General features: G+C 18.4%; 1 protein-coding gene and 1 long non-coding RNA gene across 4 annotated transcripts in view; both read left to right on the forward strand.

The window, feature by feature from the left end:
- The first annotated feature begins 4,869 nt into the window (after positions 1-4,869).
- On the forward strand, positions 4,870-13,580 carry LOC100576732. Of its 3 annotated transcripts, none has more exons than XR_412299.3 (3): positions 4,870-5,150; positions 6,443-6,960; positions 12,931-13,580. It is a non-coding gene; the product is annotated as an uncharacterized LOC100576732 (long non-coding RNA). The 3 variants fall into 3 exon arrangements; XR_003304177.1 differs by having other exon boundaries at positions 5,077-5,150; positions 6,495-6,960; XR_120666.4 differs by lacking the exon at positions 4,870-5,150 and having other exon boundaries at positions 6,298-6,960.
- A 2,557-nt stretch (positions 13,581-16,137) lies between these two features.
- The window catches only part of LOC724673, a 46,780-nt gene continuing 43,042 nt past the window's right edge, over positions 16,138-19,875 (forward strand). The window contains exons 1-3 of the mRNA XM_026439057.1: positions 16,138-16,528; positions 17,526-17,880; positions 18,755-18,985. Of these exons, the coding sequence (XP_026294842.1) occupies positions 16,272-16,528; positions 17,526-17,880; positions 18,755-18,985 (843 nt within the window). The 5' untranslated portion in view covers positions 16,138-16,271. The remainder of the gene's footprint in view (positions 16,529-17,525; positions 17,881-18,754; positions 18,986-19,875) is intronic.

The following is a 19,875-nucleotide window of genomic DNA, read 5'->3' on the forward strand; positions in this document are numbered from 1 at the left end:
CAGAATTTTTCATTTCGTAGAGAATTTCAAACTTCAAATTGTTTCAAACTTTTTTAAATTCTTGGTCAATCAAATAATTTTCAAAGTTCACAAAAAATCATAAATGTAAAAACGAATAATAACCAATGTATTATCATTTTAATTTAACTTGATTATATATTGGCTAGATAATAGCTAAGGAATAATTGGTATAGTTGAACAATTAATGAGCAAAAACAATGCTTATAATTGTTGTAAAGACTTCTGTATCATTTGCAAAGAAACAATTGCAGGTTATTCAATGAATTTATATTCATTGTCAATTCATATGTCAATATGAAAAGATATAAGAAAAATGAAATGTTTGTAATATAACACATAAATTGTGTTTTTAAGATAAGTATTGATCTTAATTTTGAATTGTATGCGAAATAATAAGAAAATATTAATTGTATTAAATTAAAGTTAAAACTATAAAAAGTTATCCTATAGAAATTTATCTTCGTGTGATTGATCCTTGGCCAAATTCTTCATGCAGAATCTTGCAATGTGTCTTTACAATTGTAATGGATATTTCCTCAGTATTATAATCTTAGTATTGTATTTATTTTAAAACGGTATCTACTTAATTTATTAGATGGGTCAAGTTTGATTATCTGTTAGGATTACATTTATTAAGATAATCATTTTTTGGCTTAATTATCGATAAGATATATGTTTTTACTATTTTTTCCATTTCAAAATGTTCAATTGTGCAAATTTGTTGTTACTAATTTTTATATATTTTTTATTAGATTTATTAATTTGCTAATTAATTTAATTCACTTTTTTAGTCAGTTTTAGTAAAAATTATAAAGAATACAAATTACATTTGAATAAAAATTAGTTTTATTAATTTGCTAATTAATTTAATTCATTTTCTTAGTCAGTTTTAGCAAAAATTATAAAGAATACAAATTACATTTGAATAAAAATTATTTCAAAGAATAATTTAATACTTTAAAATGAAGAAATGTATTTGACTTTGTTTAGAGATACAAAAAATTTTATTATTTGTTTTTTAAAGTTAAGATATTTCAATGTTTATGTCACATAATTGATATAGTTATTTATTTTATACCATTTGAAATTTCTCGAATTTTTTGAAATTCATTTTTGAATCAGAATAATGTTATTCGATATGATATGATTATTCGAAATGCAATTTGAATTTTGATTATGCAAATAATTGATTATTCGAATATAATGAGTGAATATAATGAATATAATGTATTTATCAACAATTTTTACATTACAAGATACATTACATTATAGAATCATATTTAAAAGTGATTTATTTAATAATATTTATAATGATTTATTTAATAATATATATATATTTAATAATATATATTTATTTATTTAATAATGATTTATTTAATAATATATATTCTTTTATGTAACAAATATTTATATTTAAAAATTCTTTAATTGTGTTTCATAAGATATTCATAAACTTAATTTTTCCTTACTATAGGAAAAATTCCTTTTTTCTTTATTCAGGAAAAATGCTTATCCCAATAAATTTATTTTTTGATAAATATTTTTTTTCAATTCAATTTATTTTAATATTTTCTATATGTGCACTACGTATATAGAGTATTAATATATTTATGGTAGATTTGCATTTTAGACGGTAAAATAAGCAGAAAAGTGACATTTTTATATAAATATTTATGTTTGTTTTGATTGAAAATATTAATGTATTAACACCTTATATATATATATATATATATATATATATATATATATATATATATATACATATATATATATATATACATATATATATATATACATATTATATATGTATATATATAATATGTATATATATATATAATGAATTTAAAATATTCTCATAAATAAAAAATGATGTTAAATCAGCTAACAAATCTAATTTTTTTATATTTTTTATTTTTTGTGCTCGTATTTCAATTCATAGTTATGCAATATACAAAATAATTCAAATAATGTTGTATTTGTATAACATACAAGACAAAATTTGCTATCTCATATATATAAGCAAAATTAATCAATATATAATGGCTCAAATATTTGAATATTTTTTTATTTTTTGATAAAATATTAATGAACAATTTTACTTTTAATAAAATTTTTGTTAGCATTTAGAGTTATATATATGAGCATTTTTATTTTAAAAAAGTGAAATCAACGTTCAAAGTTTAAAACATTTTTCTTTTTAAATATTTTGTAATTTTGTAATGATTTCAAAGATAGAGTAAAATTTTTAATTACAAAATGTTTAAAATTTAGTTATTATTAAAATTTTCAGATAAATTATATTAAAAAATGTTAAAATTTTCATTAAAATTTCAAGAATGTTTGAATCAAATGAATTTCTCTATAATAATATTCAAATACTTCCATGAGTCATTATACGTTCGTATAAAACTTTTATATTATTTTTAACTGTTCAATTATTTTCTAAAATACTACTTGTTAGAAAACATCCTAGATTATTATAAATAAATTATATAAATATATTATAAATACATTACAAATAAATTATATTAAATACATATTAAAAATCTTGCAGTTATATCATTAAAAAATACTTAATTTTAATAGAACATATTTTATAAAATTATATAATATTTAAATAAATGTTTGATGATATTTAATTAAATAATTTAATTAGATAATATATATTAGATATTTCATATATTTTATATAATAAAATAATTTTTTACGTTTTTTTATATTGATTAAATATTAATAATTATATAAATTGTTTTATACAGAACGCTTCAGTTGTGTTTGAGGATTGGAATAATTATGTCATTACTGGTCGAAATAAACAGCTGATAAAGAATTTTTTTATATGTTCTCGTATTTTTAACAGTCATTTATTCAATAATTTATATTCTATATATATTATCATGCTGTCTCCTGATATTGAAGAATTAAGATTAAATTATACCAGCAACTATACCGAAAAATTGAATTCAACCAATAAGAAAATGTTATTTAAAATGAAGTTTCCTTTTTCTACTCTATGAATTTGTTACAGTTGTATAATTTGCATTTCAATAGTCTGTAGCTTTTATAGCTGGTATAATAATGGCATTATCTTTGGTATTAGTAAGTTGCTTTTTATTTATAAAAAATAAAGCTATTTTATTTATAAAAATATTATACAATAATTTTACAATACAATAGATTTTAAGATGAATTTTCGAAGAATTTCATTGAATTTTTGGATAGATATTATGTCATTATCATATGTAACATATATAATACTGAATGTAATATATAATATATATAAATATTTCTAATTTTTTATAATTTTATTTAATAATTTTTATTTGATACAAAATTTGCAATTATTTTGCATATTCATGTTATTGTATTGCTAATTTGAATATCAATTTATTATGTCAGATAATATCTTTTATCCAAGAGAATCATTGTAGTAAGATTTATTTTTCTTTTTTTAGAAAATTATCTGTTTTCAATGATTTTGCTAAAAAGAATATTTTATAATAATAGTTTATTCTATATTATTTCTTTTAAGATTTTTTCGAATATGTTTAAAAATCTGATTGATTAGTTTTGCAGATTGCTTCAATTTTTTTCTGATTATATGATGACAATTATTTTTACGTTTTTTTCTATACAAATGAAAATTGAGAGAATATAAATTTGTTTGAAAATAAATAGAATTAATCTCTTGAAAAAATTTTGTGTTGTAGTGATTTGTCTAAGCCAGATGATTTATTATTTTTGAGTGTATTTAATATATGTTTTATTTTAATCTATGTTTTTTGTAGTGATGATAGAAATTTATTGATAATCAATGTATACAGGATTTGACTCATAAATGAAATTATGTGAAAGCTATTTAGCGTATTTTCTGCTAATAATTGAATTTTTTTTTGAATAAAAGCAGATTTATTACGTTTTAAGGATCAAGATTGTAAAAGATTAGCGTTAAATGTTTTGTATATATTTTAGAATGATCTGTTTTGATGTGACAATTTGTAATTTTTTTTTGTTATACACGTAATTTTTTTTGTACAGTATTTTTATATGATTTATTTTTATATATTATATTTATTTTAATATAGTTGCAAAAATGCATTCAACTAATTAGTTCATAAAAAATGTTATAAAAATCATATTCTATCAAAATCATATCAAATCATATATCATCATCAAATTATATTCTGTATGGATATTTCAAATCTTTTTTTTTTTTCCAATATATTGTACAATGTAGCTATATTTGTTTTTAATTTTTTTAAAATATATATAATAAATATATTTGGATCTCTTTTTACATAATTTTATTTTTTTATATAATTCACAATCAATAGATAAAATATTTTTATCGAATACATTCAAATGAATATTTTATATTACTTGCTATTTTTTTTTACTTAAAATAAATTTTATATTTTATTTAAAATTAATTATTATATGATATTTTTATACGATATTATTTGTTAAAAAATAAATTTTTATAACTATAATAAGATATAATTGTGAATATGTAGAAACAGCTTGTATTCTAGTTTGTATTGCAATTATTTTTTGATATCCTTATGTCTATTTTAATTTTTTAACGTTTTTATTGAAAAATTAGAAGAGTTTTATATCGGTGGCGAATATCTGAATATAAATTTTAATTTTGATAAATTACTGATATATTTTTTATATTTCTATTTTTTTATTTCTTTATTTATTTCAATTTATAATTGAAAAATATACATTAATTGACTATTTATTGTAAATATTTCTGCAATTCCAATGTATATTCATCATTATCATTGTTATTCGTCATTATTAGCAATATTGATTGGAGGAAAATAAATAATCTTTTAATTAATTATATTTGTCAAATTGATTAGAAAGAAATATCAATATAAAATTTCTATTACTGAGATCTTGTGTATGTTTATGTCTATGTACATGATTTCTATATATGCTGTACATGACTCATTATTCACTATTTATTGGTTATTTCGCGACGCAATGTAGTGTAGTGCACTCTCTCTAAAAGCTTTGAACGAATTTTATTGGAAAATGTAAATTTAAAATATTATTTATAGATTGTGAATTAAGTGGATACAACATATCGATCAGTTCAAGTTTGAATTCGGAATTCGAAGGTTTTAATTATCACGTAGAAATTTATGAAATAAAATAGAAACTTGAGATCATTTTATCCATTACTTCTCTGATATTATCCAAATAATATCAATATTTTACTTTCCAAGTCAATATATTGTAAAGATAATTTAAGTAAATGTCTTTAAATATTAATCTTATCATTATTATCATTATCATCGTTTTGATAAAAAATTCAAAAACATTTCATTTTCATTTTCATAATTTATTTTTGAACATTAAAATTGTTAATTATAATAATATAAATTATAATAATTTTTAAAGTTATTATAAATTTTTTAATATTGAAAAATTAAGCATAACACTGTTATTGTATGTAATAATATAAACAGGATTGTATTTTTTTACTGTCTCTAACAAATTTAAGAAAAAATTGATTAATTGAATAATTTTTTACCAATCGATAATCAAAATTAATAAAACACCGATTTGCAGGTTATCGATTAAATAATATAAAATCTATTAATAAATAATATGTTAATTGATTTATAATAAATAATGTGTTAAGATTTATATAAAAAATGTGAGAGAGATAGAATGAAATTAAATATTTGGCAAAGACAAATTGAAATATCATCATAATATTAAATAGAATGCTAATGTATATGTTTGTAGAACATGATTTTGTAAAGTCAATTTTTGAAATTAAAATAAATAGAAAAATTATATTTTATAATTATATAAACTATACAAAAAACCGATTGAAGCTTTATTGAGTTAAAAATTTAAATAGATAAAATAAAATAGTTTTTTATTTTATTATCTGCTGTTTCATTTTGTTTTTCTTATTATATCTAATATTATTACTTTGATATTTTAAAACTTAATAAATAAATTTCAATTGACATTTTTATATATTAATATTTAACTATTATATATATTAATATATAACTATTTTGATCTTTAAAATTGATTCTCCAAAAGTGTTTAATGAATATATTTACACTTATACAATGTATTATACATAATGTATTAATTACATTGAGATTAGATTTAAAAAAATGAGATTAGATTTAAATAATTAAATATGAAATATAGTTTTATTTTAAATATAAAATATATTTATTTTATTTTTACATCATTCATTAAACTTTGTAGATTTTATAGATCAAAATATTTATTAAAATAATTTTTATCTAATTTGTTTTTTAATTTAAATAATTCCTATTAATTTAATTAATACATTCTTACTATGTTAGCTCCAACTTGGAACTATGGAATATAGTAATAAAATTAATTATTAAGTTTGTTGTTATTAAATTTGATTCATTAGACTAGAGACAAAATCCACATGCCATTGATGGTTGATAAATTTGATTCACTAGACAATTAAAGACAAAGTCCATATGCCATGATGATCCACTGTGACTAGAGTTCGAAATTCGAGGATTGTGGTTCTTGATGATGTGATAGTTCTTGCAGTTTTGATGTTCTTGTTGTTCTGTTTTTGCATTCTCACGGTATTCTTACAATTCTGTGTTTTTTATAATTCTTCAGATTTTGTAGTTCTGACAAACTTTTAAAGGTTTTACCCCAGATTAATATCCTCTGAAGTTCCTGTTATGTTCCACTTGTGAGTTTGCAGATCTTCAATGGGATATACAAGTATCCAATGAAGATCAATCTTCTGATTGAGCACCCCGGATCAGAAAGAGTTACCTAGAATAAATCCGAAGATTAGGCCACTGACAAGTCTTTTATTTTCCCAAAGACTATTTTGCATATGTTCGCACTTTCCTTCAGGTAGAATGATGCTAATTGGGAATGGCATGGTTATAAAGGTCGTCTCAGGTAATAAGATCATATTGTTATTCTAGCTATGATGAATTGTTTCAAAATGTACAAAGCAAATGTTAACAATATTTCCCAATAGTATTGTCCTTACAGCATCATCTAAGTCATTGTGCAGATCTGGACACTATCTGTTCAGTGTTTGAACATATTATTTTAGAGAAAAAAATAGATTTCATTAGAAACAAAGTTGTTTTAATTTTTCATTTTTTTTATGATTATTAAATTTTTTTTTTTTAAACTATATTGTTTTTTTTTCAAACTATATTGTATTAAGCAGAAATACATAATTAATAATTGAAGGTATATAAAATATCTAAGAGGTTGAAAATGAACCTCCTATTTAAATTTATTTTGCAGCATTTTGTGATTGAGTATGATTATTATTTGCAATAAATTTTTCAGATATTTTATTGATAAATATAATTGATATACTAATATATTTTGTTAATGTATTTTGTTATAATATAATTTTTTAATTTTTGAGAAATAGAAAAAGAATTATATAAATATAAATTAAATATAAATCATCATTTATGAAAAATGTACAGAACTTAATAGTAAACGATTTAACATATTAAATTTATTAAAATTATATTAAAATTATATTAAAATTTATTAAAATTTATTAAAATGATATATTAATAAATATAATCAGAATTATGAATAGAATAATTTATTATATATGTATAACAATTTAGAAAATATTAGCTATAATTTTTTAATTATTTAATAATATTTAATTATACTACATATAGATAGCCAAATTGACATCACATAAAGAATTCATGGAGATTTTAAATCATTACAGAGAGGAAGTAGTCAATATATTGAAAAATATTATTCTTAAATATATTATTATCAAAGGATTCTTTATCTATCTGAGAACGTTAAATATTTATTTCTACATTTACTATTAGTACAATTAGTATCAAATGTGTCTGTAAACTATTTTTCAGTATTTATTATTGTAAATATAAATTCATTTTATTTAAATTTTGTTTATCTAATTCTTGTAATATTATTTATTTATTATATGAAGTGCATTGCTTATTTGCAAAATTTATGTAATAAAGATGTTATTATTGATTATAATTTTAATATTTCAGTCTTTAGGTACTGAAAATGGACTTACCATACTAGCAAAATGTTTTTCTTTTTATGTTATTATAAATTGTGAAACATTTGTTCTCTATTATTTGGAAAATATTTTATATTTGTGGTAAAATACTATATTAAATATTTTTATTAATTTATATTAAATATTTATATATTATTACAATTATAAAAATATTTTTATTAATAATTAAATAATTTTAAGCTATTATAATTTGAATTACAAACTTAATTATATTATTACGATTATAAAAGTATTTTAATTTTTACATATATGTACGTATATATACGTATGAAATATTCTATAATATTAGTCATAATGATTTGCATGTATATGCATATGCAGTGAAATGAAACATAAGGATAATTATTTTTTATTCATCACTTCTAATAGCAAACAAAAGTAGTTTTCACATACAAATATTTAAATTGTTAAAATTTAAATTTTATAAAAAAATTTTTGATACCATAAATCGTTTAAAAATTATTATTTTCATTTATTTTATAAATTTCTGCATAATATTTTAAATTTTATTTTCACAGAATAATTTCTATATATAAATAATTTTGAATGAAGAAATTTGGATTTAGATTTTAAATAGAAAACAAATGAAAATGATCATTTTGCAAATATTATATATTATAATTTTTAATTTTTTTATTATAAATATTATTTTATTCATTTTAAAACATTAATAAATTTATAATATAAAGTTAAGAAAAAGAAAGAAAAGATTATAATTAATAATAATAGATATAATAATAATTAATAAAAATAGAAATTATATTTTGTGTATTAAATTTGAAAGATTGGAAGAAAATTTTTTTATTATTAGAAAATCATGCAATTTTGATTTCTTCCATTCTAATAATTTTTCTATACAATACATTACATTTTAGTAAATGTAAATGAAATGATATATTGATCACTTTGATAAATATTTCATATTGCAAAAGATAGATACTGTAATATAGTATATATATATATAATAATGTGCATATTTTATTATGTGATTAACAAATTTTTTATAAATCTACTATAAAATTAAATTACTCTTTACTTTGGCTTTAAAAATAAACTGCAATTAATATTTTTGTATATGAATTTTTCTGTATGTTGTATATTCATATGTATGTATATAATAATTCGTATATGTTTGTAACTATTAATTGAATAATAAAAAAACTAATAATTTCATTTAAAAAGTTACTATTTTATATAATTGAATTTACTTATCTCATGATTACATTATACAATATATTCATTGAATTTATTTTAATATCATTTATAATGTTATAGAATCAAAGATGTCTTTTAAAATAAAACTTTTCTTGAAAAAAATAATTTTTTCTTGAATTCCACAATTATTTATAATTGATTATTTGAATTTAAATGTATTATTTATTAAACTATTAAAAACTTTTTTTTTTAAATTGTCAGATTTGAAAAATTGTAATGATAATTGATGAGATATGAATAATATATCATATAATAATTTTTATATATTATCTTTTTTTATATTATCAATTTTTTTAAGGTGAAAATATTAATCAAGCTGTATACAATGTGTTCTGATATAATTTAAATTTGTGGAAGAGTCGAACTATATTGTTAATTTTAATGCGAATTCAAAAGCAATTAACATTTACAGATGGAAAGCTTTGTATGCTTTATATAGAAATCTTTGCTATCGTAAGATATTATATATATATATATATATATATATATATATATAATGATTATAATATGATATTATATATAAAATAATAATATTATTTAAACATTATAAGAAAATAATAAAATAATAATCAAAATAATTTTAATTTTTTTTTTTTTTGATTTTGTAATTTTTAATAGAAGCTTCTTATGGATTTTGCTTGATATATATGCATGATATGATCAAACTTTCTCTTAAATCCTTAATTTTGGAAAAATATTAGTAAAAATATGTTTTGAATATTCTTTTAAATTTGATCATTATTATCATCATTATATATTAAATTTAAATGTTCACAATCTAATAATTACTTATCATTTTATTTGGAAAAATTTGTATCAAAAATCTAATAATTATAATTATTAAAAAAAATAAAATACTTTTCAATTTTGAAAGTTTAAAAAGTGTGTAATTATTTTAAATTAATTGTTTTTAAAATTAAACTATAAATTTTGGAAAAAATACTTTGCCATTAAAATCTACAAGAAACGCCTATTAAATGTTATAAAATACATGACATGTATTAAATAATATAATCAATTATTTTATAAATATTATTTTCTACGAATTAATATTTTATATATATTTTAATATCTTTTAATTAATCTTTTTTTTATTTACTTTATAATATATATAATATATATATAACTTTATAATATATATATATATTATATTTAATGTACTTTATATATACATAATTTACATTTGTTATTTTAGACATATATCAAAAGCTTCGGTTTCATACATCAATCTTACTTGCGATATATTAAAAGATAAAATGTATTTTATTCTTATACTGAATAGTATTACATAAATAAAAAAAAATGATTTAAAAAGAGAATTTTATTTGTTTAAATGTACATCTAAAATAAAATATCGTTTATAAAAACAAATTAGTGATCGTAATAATTTTAAATATACAGATAATATATTTTTATAATAAATACATACAATTATTTATTTAGAAATAAATTTTATATATATATATATATATATATAAGAAAAAACAGGCGAATTGAATTGTATATTATATAAAATGAAATAATGTTATATATAAAAAAAATATATATTAAATTAATCAATAAAAACAGACGAAATGAATGGATTTACAGTATGAAATTAATAATTTTTTGTTCTTAATTCTTATACTTATTTAAATAAACCAGATTCTATTACATATATATGTATATATTATTTTATTTAAAGCCAATTTGCATTGATTCAGACACTATCTACAAATGGTTCACATATATTATTTTAAGAACAATCAGACATTTCTGCAGGATTATTTGCAAATAAGTAATGTATTCCTATCTATTTTCATATTTTAATGTCTATATATATCTTATACTATAAAAATGAAATTTCTATCATGATTTACATGAACATATCTATTTAATAATATCTATTTAATAAAAGACATACCTATTTCATAAAAATTTACAAAAAAAAAAAAAAACAAAATTAATTATATGCAGATATAGTTTTGAAGATTTTAATTTGAAATTTACAAACAAATGATTTATTTTTATCATTTACTTAATAAGTAAGTTTATAAAATAAAATTTGTATTATGAAGCTATAAAATTTTAAATTATGGCAATAAAAAAAATATCAAGGTATTAAAAAAAATAATGTTAATGTTTTTAAAATATTTTTTTAACTTTTTTAATACAAGAAATTGCTATAATTGATATACAAAATTATATTTATTCTTAAATTCTTATCTAATTGTTAATAATTTTGTTTTTACATTTTTGTGAATTTTATAATACTGCATATAGCTATATTTAGAGTTATTCGGAAATTATTATATAAATAATAAAAGTATCATATCCGCATTGAAATTTATGATTGTGAATAGTTTTAGTCAATATTAAATTCATTAAAATTATTATAACTTGATCAAATATTTTTTTAGTTCACAAATAGATCCTTTGATTATTGCCTGAGAGAACTCTATTTGCAGAAGAATAACTTATTCATTGAAATGTTTCACAACTGTTCACACAGTAACAATATATTTGTGTTAATAGTACATATTTACAATAACGAAACTCGAGAGATAAACTGAAGCATTTATTCGGGATCATATATAAACATTATATAATATAACATTATATAAACAATCATGATTGTGTCTTTCAACTTGATTTATATAGAAACTAATATATAATAATCTTTTTATATTATAGTTATTGACATATGTATATAAAATTTATATTATATATATATTACATATATTATATAATTATCTTGAAAAACATTGAAAATTATATTAAATTTTATCATTTTCTTGTATAAAAGTGTAGATTTTTTTTCTAGTCTAAACTTTGATCTATTATTTTTATTATAATTGGCTGATATTTATATTTATATTATTTTCCTTAATATACATTTATAGAAATGTAAATATAGTTTATATTATAATTCTCATGTTATCTATTATGCAATTCTCTTGTTATTTTTCATTTTGCTAGATTATATATAGAACAATTTCAAAATTTTATGAAAATATTTTTTTATTTTTTTCATTAGAATATTTGACGCATATTCTATGATTCTAATATTTATGTAATAATATTTATGTTTTTTGTTTAAAATTTTACATTTAAAATCTTTAAATTAATTAAGCATTATATTAAATTCAAATAATGTTGGATTATTATTATTTTTTTTTTTTTGCGAAAAAAGACAAAGCTTTATCTAATTTACATGAATTACAAAAAAAATGATTAATTCTGAGTATATTAATATTATTTACAAACTCATTTGTTAAAATACGTGAATTCAAATGTGGGAATAATCTCAATTTTACTTTAAAATTAATAAAATTTTTACTTTAAATTAGCTTTCTTTTTCACTGTATATCAAATATATATATATATATATATATAATGTAAACACATATTTTAATAGTACTTATAATATTTAGAAGTATTTTTAATATACAATATACAAACATGATATATTAAATTGAAAAGAAAATTTTTACGGTTTTTGTTACTTTGATTTTAAATACTCTACTTTCGATAAGTTGGTGTTAAATTGCATTGACATTAAAGTATATAATTTTAAAGTGCATTTTTCGCTTTATGAAAATGATATTATCAAATTAATTTTTCTGATTTTTCAGGATGTTGAAAATATAATGGACAAAAATGCAGATTCCATTTCAAACTAAGTCGGAAAGCTGCCAAAATGACTCACGATATTAACGTTTTGATCCTGGGATCATTAACAAACTTACTACACAATGATGGTTTAAAAAATTTCAAAGCGATGATAAGAAGAAGTCTTGAAGAAGATGAGCGCAGTAGTTGGCTATCAAATGTTGACAACAATGATATGAAAGGCCTAATTGAAACCAATCCTTGTACAACTATTTAAGAATTTGCTTTTGAATTGGATGTAACGTGTACAACAATCTGTAACCATCTACAGAAAATTGAAAAAACAAAAAAACTGAATAAATGGGAACGAAGTAAACGAACATCAAAAAAATCGTCGTTTTGAAATGTCGTCTGCTCTTCTCTTGTGCAATAAAAATGATCCATTTCTCAAACGAATTGTAACATATAATGAAAAATGGATTATTTATGACAATCATCGACGATCGGCTCAGTAGACCACGACGAAGCTCCATAACACTTCCCAAAGCTAAAGTTTCACCGAAAGAAAGTCATGGTGACAATTTGATGGCCGGTTTGATCACAACTTCCTGAATCCTGATAAAATCATTACAACTGAAAAGTACTGCTAATAAATTAACGAAATATACAAAAATTTTTAACGTTTGTGTCCAACACTGATTAACAGAAATGATCCTATCTTTCTCCTTTATCCAACTACGCATTGTCCAATCGATTCTTCAAAAGTTGAATGAATTGATCTATGAAATTTTATTTTATCCATACTCGTCAGATCTCTTGCCCATCGATTACCATTTTTTCAAGCATCTCGATAACTTTTTGCATGAGAAATGCTTCAAATCTCGGAGAAATACTGAAACGGCATTCAAGGAGGCATTTGTCGTTTCCAGAATTCCAGAATTTTATTTAACTGGAATAAGAAAACTTTTTTCTCATTGCCAAAAGTGCATTGATTGCAATGATATTTATTTTGATTAATAAAGTTTTGTTTGAGTTGAGATATGTACATTTGACTTTAATAGTTAAAAATCGCAAGAATTTTCTTTCAAATCTAATACAATATTGAGAAAAAATTTTTTCACATACTTTATATTTTCAATGCAATTATTATGTTACTTCATCATAAGATAAACTTTTGGAATACTTGTTTCTTTGTTAATAACGTCACATTTTGTTATGATATCTTTATAAAATAATGCTGCCATCTTTTCTTAAACAAATAAATGATAAGCCAATCTTATTAATAAATCAAATCTCGTTGTTTCATTGTTTATAAATCATATATCATTAATCATTTATCATATCGATACTTAATTATAAGGATTGAACAATTTTATGATTGAAAATATTTTCTTTGTCTACTTATTAAGATCTTGTTTTACTGTGTAATTTATATTATCCGAAACAATCCATACATAATTACATAACTCGCTTTTGTACTTTTTTTTTTTTGAATTAAATATCTTCATCATGTAATACTTTTTCTCTTGATAAATAAAATGCTATATATCTTTCTTTGTGATTTAATTTTTATTGTCATTTTCTTAGATGTATATTCGTAGTCATTTTTGTCTTTTCCTTTTAATAAATTGTTGCCAATACTATTTCAGAATTTTCGAAGTTTAATTTGATTTCTTCCTAAAGTTTTTTTTTCTAATTTTTCTTTCATATATAACTATTCTTTTTTTATGTTGTGTATATTCTATATAGTCTATACATTATTGTACTTTGATATCAGATTTGTTAAAAATATAAGACAGATATGATCTAATAAAACAAAAATATTTTAATCAATAGAAAGTCTTAGTATTAAACGTTATTAATGAAAAATATTAAAAGTAAAACAAACTATGAAACTCGAAAATATATACATTTGTGTTGTGATTTTAATCTATCTGTTTTATCTGTTTTCCATATAAAAATATTGGTTTTTTTCATAAAAATTAAAAAGATCACGAGAAAGAAATATTATTTAGATATTTTTCAATTAATTATCAATAATTGTTAATTCAATATTGAAGATGGATGAAGAAGATGAAGATAAACTGATTTTCCAGCGGAGATATAAAATACATAATGAAAATAATGAAAAATTAGTAATTAAAATTTTTCGATAACAATAATAATAAAATAATCAATATAAAACTCTGATATTAACTATAATACATCTAAATAATTAAAAAAAAAGAAATAGATTATGAATTTGAGAAAAGAACAATAGAAATAGCAAAATGGAAAAAATATTAATTCACAATATTACCTTATGTAAATAGAAAATATTAACATGCAAAATTGTATTAAATGAGAAAATAATTATTCTATTAATCTTATTTTTTTTAAAATAATCTATACATTATTAATATAAATAAAAATAAAGTATTTATTTATTAGATTTAGCTAATAATTATAATTAACTTAATTTTCATAAAATAATTGAAATTATTTCAATTATTATTTATCTTAATCTTACAAATATTAAATATTTATATTTTTGCTTGTTACTGTGTTTTATAAAATGAATTAATAATATAATAATAATAAAAAATAATATTTGAAAAATATATTGATTCCTATGGAAATAATATATATTTATATAACTTTTAAAAAGAAATAAATATAAATACAAAATATAATAATATATATTTAATATATAAATTTAATATATAAATTTAATATATATATATAATAAATAAATAATTTTAATATGTTAATTATGATTATACCATAATTATATTAATTTTAGTATGTTAAAATATCTTTAAATATCTTTAAATATCTTTAAATATTTTGTAATATAAAAATATTTTAAAATTAATAATGAATATTTATAAAATATATGTATATTATGAATATTTATAAAAATATGACTTATCAAGTTTTAATAGTAAATTTATTTTTTTTTTGTAATAAATTCATAGAATATATCAAAATATTTATTTATTGTTAAAATTTTTTTGATATTCATCATATGTTTTAGAAAAAAACAAAATGAACTTTCATGATGCAAATTTATTTAATATTCTAGGAGAAAATATTAGATGTTTGAGGAAAATTGCTAAACTTGTTCTTTTCTTTTGATTATATATTTATAGCTTCCATCTTATAACTTTTGTATATTCTTCGTACGATATGAATATTTCATAGAAATATGGCCAATGTGCAAGAAGTTCTATCTGACTGTAAATATTTTCAGTATATTGTGTTCAGTTGCCAATGCATGAACAGTTTAAGATAAAATATTTTCAATCTTTTTGTGCAGAAATAAATAAAATTCAATATCAAACATATTTCATGTAATTCATGAAACCAATATATTTCATTTAAAATGATACCTATCAGAAGTATCAGCCATCCAATAGTAATTGGTCTAAGATTGATTGGAATTTGGCCAAAATCATCCTATGAAATTATAGTCCGATTTATGTGGGTTATTATTATGATGTGTGCACAAATATTTCAATATCAATATATAATAAATCACATTGGTTTTGATAATTTGGCAGATTTAATTGATAGTGTGAGCACTACTTTGCCTTATAGTCTATTGTGCTTTAAATTAATTAGTTTTTGGACTAAACGCGAGTAAGTTATATCTTTTAAAATTTTAATACAATGATTAATTATATATAATATAATTATATATATATATATATATATATATATATATATATAAATGTAAAATATAATAATATAATATATATATAAATATAAATATATAAAATAATATTTGATAAATAATATATAAAAAATAATATATTTCATAACTAATATTGTATAATATTATTATTGTTAGAAACTAAATGTTATTATAGCCTAAAAAAAATTATTTTTTGTATTGTATTTTGTTGTCAATATTACATATATAATAGAAATATGTGATATTTCTTATAATGGTTTTTAAATTTTGTTAGATTAAGAATATTACTGATATTTATTATTTTATATGATATATATTTTGCAAAATCTCTAATTATTATCTTTTTTGATAAATTATTAATGGTTGTCTTTAGTGAAAAGTTAATTAAATTGTTATGGAATTTTTATTATGTTCTTCATAAAATTAAATAAAATGTTAAATTTTTAATTTAAAAAATTTAAAATTTAATTTAAAAAATTTCAAAAAATCTTTGAATTGAATTCAATTTTTATTAACTCTCAAAGATATAAAAATCCATGAACTAATTTAAGAATCATTGGTCTTTTATATTTAGATTTTCAAATTTTATAATTTTTAAAGATATTTAAAGCTAAAGATAAACAAAAAATTGATTAAAGAAATTATAATATATATATTAATATATAATATATATAAGAAATTATAATAATATATATATAAAATTAATTAAAATTATTGTAACTAATATTATTAGTTTGTAACTTTGATCGATCAAACTTTATTTGAATTAATGCTTTTAATTCTCTAGATCATGAAATAAAGTAAAAATTAATTATTTATTATAAAAATGATAAATTATAATATGAAAATTGAAAAATCTCTAAAAATAAAGAAGATTAATTGAAAGATTATTTTTAAAATTTTTCTTTCAATTTTTTTATATTTATTATATGTATATTACAGAATATTTGAAAATATATTAATAGGCATGTATCATGATTGGACTAATGCTTTCGCTACTGATTTTATTGTAGAAGATATGATAAAAAAAACCGAACTCGCATATTATTGTTCAAATTTAATTTTGAGTATATATGCTATTGCTGTTTTTTTGTATGTCGGTGTATTTCTGGAATTAAGTCATGATCATGATCAAGAAAATCGATCTAATTTATCACCAGAATTATTAATAAAAATGGATCTTCCTTTTACATATGATGAAAGTCCAATATATGAGTATGTATTTATCGTACAATTTATTCAACTATTTTTTATAGCATCTAGTATTGCTGTATTAGATGCCTTAATAATTACATTGGTAAGTTTATTTTAATATAATAATTAAAAACATATTTATTTGATTAATAATCTAAATATTATGTAAATATTTAAATATTATGTAAATATACGATATATGTATATTTTTAGGTATAAAATAACATTTAAGAAATTATATTGATTTTTATTTATTTCATAAAAATTTTATGAATATAAAATTCTTCCTAGAGAAGAATTTTTTTCCATTCCTCTAGCATGAATATTAAAGATAGATCGAAATTTTATTTTTAAATTTAAAAACACGGAAAAATTATAAAGATTCCGAAATTTTCAAAATTTTCCAAAAAGTATTTATTTTAAAAAAAAAATTAATTTTAATAAATTTTAATCAAATTTTTCAACAAACAGATATATGATTAACTAACAATAATCATCTTTTTGGCTTGCAAAAATTAACTTTTTATATTTTTTTCTTCATATAAACTATTACAATAAATTAGTAAATTCAATTATTGAATTATTATTGGATCATATAAAAATGAATTCATATTTTATGAATTCATGACATTCTTGAATTATTTACATAGATTATTTATTTTTTATTTGAATTTTAAGTTCTGAATCATAAAAACATAAGAAAAAGTTTAAAAATTCGAAAATTATTTAAATGTTCTTTATTATTTTATCATTCCTTAGTATAGAAATATTCAGTAAATTTTATAAGAATGATTAATTAAAAAATTATTTTTTTGTAAAATTATACTTTTATTATTTAAGATTGCCAAAAAATCGTACGTGTCATACTATATTTCAGATATTTTATGTGTTTTTGCATATTATATGCATTCTGTCTTTTATACATTTAAATTTTGTATAAATAAACATTCTATCTAATTATAATAATTATTATTTAGATATTTCATATTGGTGGACAAATAGAAATATTGCATAAGACTTTGAAAAATATTTCTATCAACGATGAAAAACCCGAATCATCCAGAATTATCATTAAATCTTTAATCGATAGACATTATCGGATTATTATTGGTTCCGAATATATCGAAAGTTTATTCTCATATATTGCTTTAATGCAATTAATATGTAATACTCTCATTATATGTTGTATAGGATTTTTAATAGTAGTTGTAAGTATATAAAATTTTTTATACTTTATATTTATTTATATTTTGATTATAATTCTTATATATTAAAAATTTGATTCTTTCCTAATCTGTTCATTTCTTAATGGTAATATTGAAATAAATACTTACAGTTCTTTTATAAGATAGATTTCTTTATCCATTCTGTAATTTAAGAACAATGAATCATATGCATAAAAATAAATAAATGCTTGTAAGTATATATAAAAGTAAATACTATGTTTTTTACATATCATTTTTTTCTAGTATGTAAAATGTAGAAAATCTTAATTAAATATTAATATTTGATAATTAAATAAATAATACTAATTTAATTATTCAATTACAAATTCTGCAAATAAAAACAGAAATATCTGATATTTATACTTATTAAATTTATGAAAAAATTTTTGGCAAATCTATAACTAAAGAGCAATAATTGAGAAAAAATAAAATAATATGAAAAAAAAATTAAAAAATTGTGTTTAAAAAAGTTAAAGAAACCATAATTTTTGGAGATATAAATACAGAATGACACGATTAAGAGAAAATTAAGATAGGCAACAAACAAACTTAAAATTGCTTTTTATTTGAATTTTTAAATATTACGTTTCTATAATCAAGATTTATCCACCATATTAATTTTCTAAATAATATATTACATGCGCATGCGCATGTACGAATTTATATATACTATACTGTTCAAGTTAGATCAAGATTAGATCAAACATTAAAGTTTGTTTGCTACTCCCAGATAAAATGATAGAAATATTCTATAATTTTTACTATTTCGAAAATAATGTAATTTATTCAAATTTTATATCATATAAAATATTCTTTTATATTATATATTAATATAGAATATAGTGAACTATATAAAATGTAGTTAATATAAT

This window comes from Apis mellifera, linkage group LG2 (assembly GCF_003254395.2).
Source record: "Apis mellifera strain DH4 linkage group LG2, Amel_HAv3.1, whole genome shotgun sequence".
Taxonomy (NCBI): Eukaryota; Metazoa; Arthropoda; class Insecta; order Hymenoptera; family Apidae; genus Apis; species Apis mellifera.